The sequence below is a fragment of the Delphinus delphis genome, chromosome 17, assembly GCF_949987515.2.
Source record: "Delphinus delphis chromosome 17, mDelDel1.2, whole genome shotgun sequence".
NCBI lineage: Eukaryota > Metazoa > Chordata > Mammalia > Artiodactyla > Delphinidae > Delphinus > Delphinus delphis.
The window spans coordinates 44,237,776-44,252,084 of NC_082699.1; the positions used below are offsets into that span (position 1 = coordinate 44,237,776).

Sequence of the window (14,309 nt, forward strand, 5' to 3'; positions counted from 1 at the left end):
ATTGATACAACCACTATGGAGAACAATATCGAGGTTCCTTAAAAAACAACAAATATAACTACCATACAATCCAGCAATCCCAGTACTGGGCATATACCCTAAGAAAACCATAATTCAGAAAGAGTCATGTACCACAATGTTCACTGCAGCTCTATTTACAATAGCCAGGACATGGAAGTAACCTAAGTGTCCATCGACAGATGAATGGATAAAGAAGATGTGGCACATATATACAATGGAATATTAGCCATTAAAAAGAAACGAAATTGAGTTATTTGTAGTTAGGTGGATGGACCTAGAGTCTGTCACACAGAGTGAAGTAAGTCAGAAAGAGAAAAACAAATACCATATGCTAACACATATATATGGAATCTAATAAAAAAAAAAAGGGTTCTGAAGGACCTAGGGGCAGGACAGGAATAAAGATGCAGAAGTAGAGAATGGACTTGAGGACACTGGGAGGGGAAAGGTAAGCTGGGGTGAAGTAAGAGAGTGGCATTGACATATATACACTACCAAATGTAAAAGAGATAGCTAGTGGGAAGCAGCCACATAGCACAGGGAGATCAGCTCGGTGTTTTGTGACCACCTAGAGGGGTGGGATAGGGAGGGTGGGAGGGAGATGCAAGAGGGAGGAGATATGGGGATATATGTTTATGTATAGCTGTTTCATTTTGTTATAAAGCAGAAACTAACACACCACTGTAAAGCAATTATACGCCAATAAAGATGTTAAAAAAAAGAAACTCAGAACAGAAACAGATAAATTTTAAAAGCCAGTGTAAAATGACAGTTTACTGAACTTAAAAAAAGACTGAAAAAAATAAAAATCTCTCAGAAATGAAGCTATAAGGTACCCAAGGGTTCATGAATATCGATCATAAAGAAAGTGTATATATACATATATACACACACATATATAATATGAATATAAATTCCCCTCTTCCAAAGTTGGCAGAAGATATAAACATACAGACTCAAGAACTTGAGTAATGTTCAAACAGAATCAACCCAAAGAAATCTGCACAAGGCACATCATAATCAAAATTCTGAAAACTAAAGACAAAGAAAAGAATTTTGAAAGCAGTAAGTGAGAAACAGTACCTTACTTACAGGGAAAAAAGAAAGAAGAAAATAATAAATCTTGGAACATCAAAAAGGAAGAAAAATAGCAAGAGCAAAAGTAAGGGTAAATACAGTAGACTTTTCACCTTGAGTTTCCTGATTTATGTTTGATGGTTGAAGAAAAAATTATACAATTGTCTGATGTGGTTCTCAATATATGTTGAGAAATAGTTAGGATAATTATAAACAGGTGAGGGGAAAGAGACTTAAAGGGAGGTAGTTTCTAGACTCAATCTGGTAAAATGTCAACACCAATAGACTGCGATAAGTTATGCATGTATAATGTGATATCTAAAGCAACCACTGAAACATCCAAACAGAGATACAGCAAAATGAAATTCTAAGAAATGTTCAAGTAAATCCACAGGAATGCGAGACAAAGGAAATAGAACAAAAGAAACAGGGAACAAATAAAACAAAAAATAAAATGGCAGAGTTAAGAACTAACAAATCAATAATGACATTAAAGATACACAGACTAAATACACCAATTAAAAAACAGAAATTCGTAGAGTAGACTAAAAACAAAAACCAAACACCACCACGACACAACTATATGCTGTTTACAGGAAACTTAATTAAAATATAATGATGTAGGCAGTAAAGGAATGGAAAAATATACCATGTGAAAATCAAGATAGCAAGATGGTTCTGTAGCTTTGCAGAAGTTTGGCAGTTCCTCAAAAGGAGCCAACAATTCAACTTCTAGGTCCCAAGAAAAATAAAAACATGTCTATACATAAGGTTGTACAGAATGTTCATAGCAGCATTATTAATAATAGCCAAAAAGTACATTAACTGATGAATGGATAAGCAAACTGTAGTACAGCCATATAGTACAATATTAGTCGGCCGTAAGAAGAATAAAGTAGTGAAACATGCTACAAAATGGATGAACCTTGAAAATATCACGCTAAGTGAAAGAAGCCAGCCATGAAAGGCCACATGCTGTATGATTTAATTTACATGAAATGTCCAGATATAGAAAGTAGATTAGTGGCTTCCAGAGGCTGAGAGGGAAGGAGTAAAGGGGAGTGACTGCTAATGGGTACAGTTTCTTTTGGAGGTGATGAAAATGTTCTAAAATTAAGTAGTAGTGATGGTTGCACAACTCCGTAAATATACTAAAAGCACAAAATTGTATATTTTAACAGTGTGAATTTTATGGTATGTGAATTAAATTTCAGTAAAGCTATTATTAAATAAAAGCATGCAAATAAAAGAAGAAGAAGAAGGAGGAGGAGGAGGAGAAGAAGAAGGCAAGAGTGACTACATTAGCATTTTATTGTAATAGCCCAAAATAGAAACCAACTCAAATGTCCTCTAATGAGTGAATGGTTAAAATGTGGTACAATGTACCACAGAGCACTACTCAGCAGTTAAAGAGAACGAACTACGGATATACACAACAACGTGGATGGATCTCAAGGGTATTTATGTAGAGTGAAAACTGCCAGTCTCAAAGAGTCACATATTGTACGATTCTATTTATATAACATTCTCAAAACGACAAAATTTTCTAAATGGGGAACAGATCCATGGCTAACAGACATTATAATGGGTAATGGGATGGATATGACTTATAGTCACGAGGGACATCTTTGTGGTGCATCTTGAATATCGTTTTGGTTACTTGAATCTACATATGTGACAAAATGGCATAGAACTATACACACACCTTGTATCAATATCAATTTCCTGATTTTACTATTGTATATAGTTAATGTAAGGTGTAGCCACTGGGGGAAACTGGGTGATGGGTACATGGGACTTCTCTACTATCTTTGCAACTTCCTGTGAATGTTAATTATTTCAAAATAAAAATTTTTCTAAAAAATAATTTGGAATTTTAAATTTAAAAATATTATAGCAATAGCATTATTTTGAACATGAAATACTTTGGTATAAATTTCACAAAATATACTCAAGACCTGTCATTGAAAATGACAAATCATCGATGAGAGAAATGAAAGAATAACTAAACAGAGATAAACTGTGTTCACGGAGCAGAAGACACAGTATTGTTACGACATCAGTTCTCAAACTGACCTATATGTTCATTACAATCCTGATCAAAATATCTGAATAGTGAACATGTGGAAAGTTGTTCCACCTTACTAATAATTAGGTGAACGTAAATAAAGGCATCAGCATGACGACATACCACTTGTCATCAACAGACTGACAAAAATTTCAAAGTCTGAACAAACCAAATGGGGAGAAGTAGGAATATAGATTGACACACGCTCATACTCTCTTACTCAGCCATTCCAAAAACATTTTTATACATGTGAATATGAAGACGTTTACAGGAATGTTGTCTGCAGTGCTGTTTGCAATGGTAAAAATTGAAAAAACTCCAACAATAAAGAAATAGGGACTTCCCTGGTGGTGCAGTGGTTAAGAATCCGCCTGCCAATGCCGGGGACACGGGTTCGATCCCTGGTCCGGTAAGATCCCACATGCCGCGGAGCAACTAAATCTGTGCGCCACAACTACTGAGCCTGCGCTCTAGAGCCCGCGAGCCACAACTACTGAAACCCTCACACCTAGAGCCTGTGCTCGGCAACAAGAGAAGCCACCGCAATGAGGAACCCGCGCACCGCAACGAAGAGTAGCCCCCACTCACCACTACTAGAGAAAGGCCGTGTGCAGCAGTGAAGATCCAACGCAGCCAAAACTTAAAAAAAAAAGTTAAATAAAAATAGTATATTTATTCATATGATGGAAATGCAGCAATTAAACTGAATAAATGAGATCTAAGTAGAGCAGTGTGGGTAGAATTAAAAGACAAAATTGAATTTTAAATGCAAGATGTAGAAAGCACAATATGTGCTATGGAATGAATTGTGTCTCCTCAAATTCATATGTTGGTGCCCTAACTTCCACTGTGTCTGTATCATGAGATAGGGTTTTTAAGAGGTACTTAAGGTTAAATGAGGTCATAAAGGTAGGGTCCTAATCCAAAGAAACTGTGGCTTTATAAGAAGAGGAAGAGAGAGAGAACTCTTTTTCTCCCCAACTTGTGAGGACACAACAAGAAGGTGGCCATTTTCAAGCCAGGAGGAGAGGTCTCACCAAGAATCGTATTAGCTGGCACCTTGATCTGGGACTCTAGTCTCCAGAACTATGAGGAAATTAATTTCTGTTGTTTAAGCCATCCAGTCTCTGATATTTTGCTATGGTAGCCTGAGAAGACTAATAAAATATGGTACCATTACGTAAGTTAAAATACACACAAAACAGTCCTCTGGATTGTTTATGACTCCATACACCATATAAAACACTATCTTAAAAAGGAGCTGTGAGAACATACCCCAAACTTAATGGTTGCTCTTGGAGATGGGGAGGGTAATAGAACTCAGGGCTGGAGTTAAGAGAGTTTACTGTTCTGCAGTATTTCACTTCTTAAGGAAAAATGAAAAGCAAATGAGGAAAATGTTAACAGTGTTTATTTTGACCTGTGCAAATATGGGTGTTATAATTATATTACTTTTATATCTTTAGATCTTTTTTTTTTTTTTGCGGTACGCAGGCCTCTCTCACTGTTGTGGCCTCTCCAGTTGCGGAGCACAGGCTCCGGACGCGCAGGCTCAGCGGCCATGGCTCACGGGCCCAGCCGCTCCGCGGCATGTAGGATCCTCCTGGACCGGGGCACGAACCCGTGTCCCCTGCATCGGCAGGCGGACTCTCAACCACTGCGCCACCAGGGAAGCCCCTAGATTATCTTTTAAATTTCTTTTTAAAAACACAATAGGGATAAACTTACAAATAAGATGAAATATATTACTTGTTATCCCTTTTCAAGTCAAGGAAAATAGATAAATATAAAGACAGAGGAACTGATAAATGAATGGTCAGACTAAAAGACAAATAGGCAGGCTGGACAGTTTATGACTTACATTTGTAAATTTCACAGTCATATATCATTCTCTAATTTTAATATTGAAAATGCTGCCCCCAGTACATAGTATTTTTTCATTCATTCCCATATTTATTTGGTAAACAATAATTTATAATTGAGCATGTGCTGGATAGTGGTAGAACTGTTTAATAAGACAGATGGTATCTTTGAGGATCTCAGTCCAGTGAGAAAAACAAATGCAAAAATTTATTCACAAGACAATATAAAGTGTTCTCCAAGAGAGGTACATAGAAGAGATGACATTTGAGATAAATTTTTTAAAATTCAAAAACAAGTCTGAAACCTCTGACTGAAGCCTTTAAAAACCACTAAAATCTGTATTCTATAACTTCTCTGTATTTTTGCTCAGCCTAAATTCTTCTACACATATCACATAACTTTTAAAAGTCTGATTAAACCCAAAATGATTCTTGTCTCACCTTTGCAAATTTTTCGTCTTCCGTGACTACCGATTTTTTTTCTTGCTTCCTATATTCTTGTCTTCTCTCCAAAACACTCATAATTTTTTTATCAGTTAAGTTCTTCCTAAACTCACAAAACTGAGGCCAAAATTTAAACAGAACTCCAAAAATTGTCATCTGTATATAAAACAAAAGTATGTCTCAGATTACAGTTTTATACAAATGTACCAATTTAAACTCTAATTCACCATAATAATGGATTAACTATTCTATTCTTTAATATACAGCATGTTTCCTCCAACTTATTGTCTCCAGACATCTTGGTATAGTTTAGTTCAGCACATGCTTATCATCAATGTTATTTTACTACCAATGAGAAGTCTTTCTTTTAAGAAAAACATACTCTTAAATACAGTTAAAAGTCACTTTATGCTTTATGTTTCCCTATCCAGTTGATTGTATTAATAAAGAATCCATTAGGTCTTTTTAAATAAGAAATTTATGTTTTCTTTGAAAACATACACCAGTTGATCTGCCACACACTCTGCTGTTTTATGCAAGTATTCCAAATATTCAGTTCATCAAGGGGAACTCCTCTCCGGTCCCCTTTCCCTTCTTTTAGAGAAAGAAAATACCATTTTGCCTCTGGAAAAGCTCTTAAACAAAGCTGCAGATCTAAGAATAAATCTTGAGTAACTTTTAAATGATACAATCTCTCTTTTATGTGAGAGCAAGAAAAGTAACATTTAAAAAGCAGAGTGGTATCCTGCACAAATGCTTTCTTAGGACACTCTACATTAAGTGATTAATTGTGATATTTAAAGAGATAAGAATTGTTGCTCAAATTCCCATGCCAAGTTTTTCCATTAGTTCCAGAGGCATACATTACTTCCTAGAAGGTAGGACTTGCCACATCAGATCAAGTCCAACGTTTTGTTGCTGGGAATGGCCTATACCTAATGCCCTGGAGAAAAATGAACTAACCCATTAGGCTCTAAGCCAGCTCTTCAGGGGGAAAGTGGAATTTTTAAAAAGTAAATGCTGCAGTGACCAACAGCGTCCTGAATTGATATATTTCACGACTCCTCGTTTCTGTACGTGAGTATCATTAGTAAAACTATTTACTCCCTTTACAATACTATCTTGTCATTAAATTCTATAGCCTCTTGGGATTGTGAACACAAAAGCTAAACATACTTTATTTGATGAAGTGCAGGCTTTTAAAAAATTTTCATTTACATTTATCTGCCATGCATTTAATTAAGTAATCCCCTTCTCCAATGTTAAATGATCATGGTACTTTTTATATGCACTTTGTAAACTTAAATACTCCTCCACCTCTATTTACCAACTATATTGACCCTACTTCTCAGTTACCCCTCCAAAACCTGAGTCATTCCCAGCTCTCAAATATATTTATTTTCATTTAGAAGGCTTTCCAGTAAAAGTCACCCTATTAGGACACAATTTTTCAAGGTAGACATAAAAGTGCTCTATTTCTAAAAGTTGCAATTAAGGTTAATAACATACATGTTATTCATGAAAATTGTCCTGTACCTCCAAAACCTTAAAAGATAACCAAACTGTGGATAAGTAAATGTTTTAATAAATATAGAGCTACTTTGCTCACTGCCAGCAGATGGGCAATGCTCTAGTATGAGTGAGAAGGGTCAGTGAAAATATGGCTGGGTGATGAAAACTTTCAAGCTATTAGGAATGCAGATGGGGGACAGGCAGACGCTATATTGCAGCGGTCCCCAACCCCCGGGCCATGGACAGGACCGCACAGCAGGAGATGAGTGGCAGGTGAGCCAGCAAAACTTCATCTGTATTTACAGCCGCTCCCCATCATTCACAGTACTGCTTGAGCTCCGCCTACCGTCAGATCAGCTGCGGCATTAGATTCTCAAAGGAGCGTGACCCCTTACTGTGAACTGCGCATGTGAGGGATCTAGGTTGTGCGTTCTTTATGAGAATCTAATGCCTGATGATCTGAGGTGGAGCTTAGGCGGTGATGCTAGCACTGGGGAGTGGCTGCAAATACAGATTATCATTAGCAGAGAGGTTTGACTGCACAGAGACCATAATAAATCAACTGCTTGCAGATTCATATCGAAACCCTATCAGTGAGTAGCAAGTGAAAACAAGCTCAGGGTTCCCACTGATTCTGCATTATAGTGACTTGTATAATTATTTCATTATATATTCCAATGTAATAATAATACAAATAAAGTGCACAATAAATGTAATGTGCTTGAATCATCTCAAAACCATCCACGCACGCCCCCGCCCCCGGTCCGTGGAAAAACTGTCTTCCATGAAACCGGACCCTGGTGCCAAAAAGGTTGGGGACCACTGCTATAGTGAAAACAATACTAAAACAGGCATTTTTTACATTTATTATTCAGCCCTTTTGCTCAACTTTGCTCTCATGTCCAATTTGATCTATTCCTGTCATGATCCATCTATTCTCACATCACTCATTCATATGTTCAAAAATGTTACTGAGTGTCGCGCACCCAGGCCACAAAGGCAAATAAGAAACATTCCCTACGCTCAAAGACCTTACAGTCCGATGGGAAAGTGAAGCATGAGAATAGCCATTTTCAATTCTGTGTGATAAGTGTTCTGACAGGGACAAATACAAGATACAATAGAAGCATAAGAGAGAGAAGATGATACTGTAAAAAGCTCTGGAAGCAAGAAAGTAAGCCCTCTTTATGGAAGTACAAATATTTCAGTAAGACTGGGAGACAGATGGCAGGGAGTGGGAAGACATGTGGCTAGAGAAATATGTAGTAAGGAGCTTGGTCTTCATTCTGAAGACAATGGGGAGTAATTGAAATTGAAAGCAGAGGAGTGACATGATCAAATATACATTTTGAAAAGATGGATCTGTCTGCAGTGAGTTAAATGGTTTTGAGAGAGCCTAGAGGCAGGGAATTCTGGTAATCAATGTGAGACATTGCAGATGTGAACTGAGGTAGCAACATGGAGTTGGAGAAAAGTAGATAGAATAACAGATAAGAAGGAGACAAATGGATACATATTAGTGACTGAAGATCTCCAAAGGTAAGGAATGAAGGATAGGGAAGACATGAAGATGGCAACCAGATCTCTGGCTTGCATACCTGGGTAGGAGATATGCCATTCTCTGAGCTTCCTTACAGAACACAGAAACAATAGATTTGGTGAGGTAAGGCCCCTAAATATTTTCTTGTTTTCTGATACTCCAAAGTCCATATTTAAGATATGTTTGGGACTTTGTTTTGGGAAATCAGGTAGGAGGCCTAAACTAGAGGACTCCAATAAAGTTCACTGGCTGCAATCCCTGGACAGTGCAGTGGAACCAACCTACGTAAGCAGCTCCAGACATTCACCATCAGACTTGAGGCTAGACGGTCTCCCGGCTATCAGGAGACCTAGGCTAGGCTAAGTGATCTTTTAATTAACAGATGCTACAATTCTGACACCATGTTTTTTCTATTTCTCTCTAGCACATCCTCAATCATTCTTCTTTATTTTTGCCTATTCAATGCATAATTGGATTGTGAGTCTACTTTCAGTTCCTTTTAGGACTTAGAACACAGCTGGCTTGCAAATGAGTATTAAGGAATAATGGTCTTTTTCCATGCTCAAAGGCAATCATACCCTAAATCTCTGTTTCATATCACTTAAATTGTGACATGGCCTTCCCTATTACCCCTATTATTATGTATTTTTCTTAATCATTTTTCAGGAACATCACTAAAAGGCTTTTCAAAACGCAAATAAATTATGTTCAGCAAATCACTGTTTTCTATTATTTACCCTAAAAAGAAGTAACTTGAGTAGGTTAACAGCCATGATTTTCCTTTCATGAGCTTGTGTACTTTATGTTGGTTGGGTACTTAAATCTCCTCTCACTTATTTTATGAGCTATGTGAATATTCCAACCTTTAAAAATACACAAATCTTGGGACACACATTTTACACATTTTTGTGGTAGCAGACATTTTAAAAGGAAATATGAATGGTGGGAAAGGAAGGAGGAATTAGCTGTAGTTTTATAAGTTAGAAATAAAATGATAACCATGCAAAGTCAAAGTACAGAATTTAAATAATTGTATTTGCTGTATACTATCATGAACAAAATAGTAAGTTACTAGTTTCTATGTTCTGTGGCATATGCAATATTTTTTAAATTAAATAGAATAACCCAGGATTAGGAGGATTAGAGCCTTGCCAAATATGAATAATGCAAAAACTTTTAAAGAATATCTAGATTGTTTATCTATTTTAAAGTATGCTTACTACATGACCTGATTTCTTACCTGTGCCTCTCTAAATACATATGGTCCCAACTCCTTCCTGTGTTCAATAATCTTCTGGGCTTGCTCTAATGGAATGTCAATTTGTAAAGCTGGTGGAATACTGGAATTAATAAAGCAGTTGATAATAGTCATGATCTTCTTGTGGATGAGGGATTCACTACAATGAGAATGGCACAAGTCCTAAACAAGGAGGAAAGATAGAACAATATATGATTAATGCATTAATAGAATACTTTATAGAATGTGTCAATATGTCTGTCAGTAAATATATATATATATTTTAACTTCAGGTCAAGAGGTTACTAGGACATGTCAAGACTATCTTAAAAGATCATAGCTTTTATTTCACTTGGATTTGAAAAACCTAAGAAATTTTTTTCTTTATTGCTCCTACCCTGTGTCTTCATATCTATGTGTGTCTCACTGATAGCATCTAGTTCCATGTTTTTCCCACCTATTCTGTCAATCTCTGTCTTTTAAAGGAACCTAAGACTTTGATGCACATACCTTACGTAAATACGGGTTTCATTTAATCCTGATTGTTTCTTCTCCTGGCAAAGGAGCAGCTTTAGTGTCTACTTTGACTCATTTAACAAATTCATATTAAGTTCCTGCTACATGCCAGCTGAGCCCCAAGACACAGCACCTGTCCTGTAAAGCCTCAATATCTACTGGCATCATAAAAATCAGATCAGAAATTAATGAAAAAGAAATGAAGGAAACAATAGCAAAGATCAATAAAATTAAAAGCTGGTTCTTTGAGAAGATAAACAAAATTGATAAACCATTAGCCAGACTCATCAAGAAAAAAAGGGAGAAGACTCAAATCAACAGAATTACAAATGAAAAAGGAGAGGTAACAACTGACACTGCAGAAATACAAAGGATCATAAGAGATTGCTACAAGCAACTCTATGTCAATAAAATAGACAACCTGGAAGAAATGGAAAAATTCTTATAAAAGCACAACCTTCCGAGACTGAACCAGGAAGAAACAGAAAACATAAACAGACCAATCACAAGTAATGAAATTGAAACTGTGATTAAAAATCTTCCAACAAACAAAAGCCCAGGACCAGATGGCTTCACAGGTGAATTCTATCAAACATTTAGAGAAAAGCTAACACCTATCCTTCTCAAACTCTTCCAAAATATAGCAGAGGGAGGAACACTCCCAAACTCATTCTAGGGGGCCCCTATCACTCTGATACCAAAACTAGATAAAAGATGTTACAAAAAAAGAAAACTACAGGCCAATATCACTGATGAACATACATGCAAAAATCCTCAATAAAATACCAGTAAACAGAATCCAACAGCACATTAAAAGTATCATACACCATGATCAAGTGGGGTTTAGTCCAGGAATTCAAGGATTCTTCAATATACACAAATCAATCACTGTGATACACCATATTAACAAACTAAAGGATAAAACCCATAGGACAATCTCAATAGATGCAGAAAAAGCTTTTGCCAAAATTCAACACCCATTTATGATAAAAAGTCTCCAGAAAGTAGGCGTAGAGGGAACTTACCTCAACATAATAAAGGCCATATATGACAAACCCACAGCCAACATTTTTCTCAATGGTGAAAAACTGAAACCATTTCCTCTAAGATCAGGAAAAGACAAGGTTACCCATTCTCCCTGCTATTATTCAACACAGTTTTGGAAGTTTTAGCTACAGCAATCAGAGAAGAAAAAGAAATAAAAGGAATCCAAATCAGAAAAGAAGTAAAGCTATCAGTGTTTGCAGATGACATGATACTATACATAGAGAATCCTAAAGATGCTACCAGAAAACTACTAGAGCTAATCAATGAATTTGGTAAAGTAGCAGGATACAAAATTAATGCACAGAAATCTCTTGCATTCCTATACACTAATGATGAAAAACCTGAAAGAGAAATTAAGGAAACACTCCCCATTACCATTACAACAAAAAGAATAAAATAGCTGGAATAAACCTACTTAAGGAGACAAAAGACCTGTATGCAGAAAACTATAAGACACTGTTGAAAGAAATTAAAGATGATACAAACAGATGGAGACATATATACCATGTTCTCGGATTAGAAGAATCAACACTGTGAAAATGACTACCTACCCAAAACAATCTACAGATTTCATGAAATCCCTATCAAACTACCAATGGCATTTTTCACAGAACTAGAACAAAAAGTTTCACAATTTGTATGGAAACACAAAAGACCCCAAATAGCCAAAGCAATCTTGAGAAAGAAAAACGGAGCAGGAGGAATCAGGCTCCCTGACTTCAGACTATACCTCAAATCTACAGTAATCAAGACAGTATGGTACTGGCACAAAAGCAGAAATATAGATCAATGGAACAGGATAGAAAGCCCAGAGATAAACCCACGCACATATGGTCACCTTATCTTTGATAAAGGAAGCAAGAATATACAATGGAGAAAAGACAGCTTCTTCAATAAGTGGTACTGGGAAAACTGGACAGCTACACGTAAAAGAATGATATTAGAACACTCCCTTACACCATACACAAAAATAAACTGAAAATGGATTAAAGACCTAAATGTAAGGCCAGACACTATCAAACTCTTAGAGGAAAACATAGGCAGAACACTCTATGACATAAATCACAGCAAGATCCTTTTTGACCCACCTCCTAGAGAAATGGAAATAAAAACAAAAATAAACAAATGCGACCTAATGAAACTTCAAAGCTTTTGCACAGCAAAGGAAACCATAAACAAGATGAAAAGACAACCCTCAGAATGGGAGAAAATATTTGCAAATGAAGCAACTGACAAAGGATTAATCTCCAAAATATATAAACAGCTCAGGCAGCTCAATATCAAAAAAACAAACAACTCAATCCAAAAATGGGCAGAAGACCTAAACAGACATTTCTCCAAAGAAGATATACAGATTGCCAACAAACACATGACAGGATGTTCAATATCACTAATCATTAGAGAAATGCAAATCAAAACTACAATGAGGTATCACCTCACACCGGTCAAAATGGCCATCATCAAAAAATATACAAACAATAAATGCTGGAGAGGGTGTGGAGAAAAGGGAACCCTCTTGCACTGTTGGTGGGAATGTAAATTGATACAGCCACTATGGAGAACAGTATCGAGGTTCCTTAAAAAAATTAAAAATATAACTAACATAGGACCCAGCAATACCACTACTGGGCATATACCCTGAGAAGACCATAATTCAAAAAGAGTCATGTACCACAATGTTCATTGCAGCTCTATTTACAATAGCCAGGTCATGGAAGCAACCTAAGTGTCCATCGACAGATGAATGGATAAAGAAGATGTGGCACATATATACAATGGAATATTACTCAACCATAAAAAGAAATGAAATTGAGTTACGTGTAGTGAGGTGGATGGACCTAGAGTCTGTCATACAGAGTGAAGTAAGTCAGAAAGAGAAAAACAAATACCGTATGCTAACGTATATATATGGAATCGAAAAAAAAGTGGTTCTGAGGAACCTAGGGGCAGGACAGGAATAAAGACGCAGACGTAGAGAATGGACTTGAAGATGTGGGGAGGGGGAAGGGTAAGCTGGGATGAAATGAGAGAGTAGCAATGACATATATACATGACCAAATGTAAAATAGATAGCTAGTGGGAAGAAGCTGCATTGCACAGCGAGATCAGCTCAGTGTTTTGTGACCACCTAGAGGGGTGGGATAGGGAGGGTGGGAGGGAGACTCAAGAGGGAGGGCGGGAGGGAGACTCAAGAGGGAGGGCATATGGGGATATATGTATACATCTAGCTGATTCACTTAGTTATATAGCAGAAACTAACACACCATTTTAAAGAAATTATACTCCAATAAAGATGTTCAAAAAAAATTTCTACTGGAAGAGAAGCATGAAAAACATTTTTCCAATCCGAGATAGTTAATAAGTGGTAATGATAAAGGTATACACAGGACCCTAGGAGAGCACCCTACTCAACTTACTGGTGGATGCAAAAGCTTTTTCTACCATAACTGCTTCTACAGCAAGGTGATTTAGGCTCAAAAAGGCTAGCAACAGAAGCGGGAATGCTGGTGGTTACAGGTGTATTATTATGCATCTCTTAGGATCTATATTTTTTCAGATAACCTATTATATTTTCATCTTTATAGCTAAAGAATTTAAAAATAGTAATTGTACATTAAAAAGACCCAGTTTTATGTCACAGATGTAAGGCTATCACTTTTTAAAATAAAGAGGTAGCTTAGCTTGAATTATGACATTTTTTATCAAAGACATTCTCTAAATCACTAGAAAGCACACAAATTTGGAAACTTGTAATTCTAGGCTGGAAATAAGCCAACATTTATTAAGTAGTTACTGTATGACAGGCATTGTAATAACTATCTTACGGACAGTATTAAAGAAAGAAAATTTCTAGAGCTTGCCATATAAAACTTTACATATATAAATTTGGCATAAGTTATATGTGAAAAAATCTTGATATAAATGTTACACTGAGATAACAGTTAGCATTTTTTACTCAATTTAGTATTCCCTCTGAAAATGCCT

At 36.4% G+C, this 14,309-nt stretch overlaps 1 protein-coding gene across 1 annotated transcript in view; it reads right to left on the reverse strand.

Moving 5' to 3' along the window:
* RGS22 (regulator of G protein signaling 22) overlaps positions 1 to 14,309 on the reverse strand; it is a 155,180-nt gene that overhangs the window by 12,264 nt on the left and 128,607 nt on the right. The window contains exons 21-22 of the mRNA XM_060035274.1: positions 9,765 to 9,944; positions 5,470 to 5,628 (exon numbers count right to left, since the gene is read on the reverse strand). Of these exons, the coding sequence (XP_059891257.1) occupies positions 5,470 to 5,628; positions 9,765 to 9,944 (339 nt within the window). The remainder of the gene's footprint in view (positions 1 to 5,469; positions 5,629 to 9,764; positions 9,945 to 14,309) is intronic.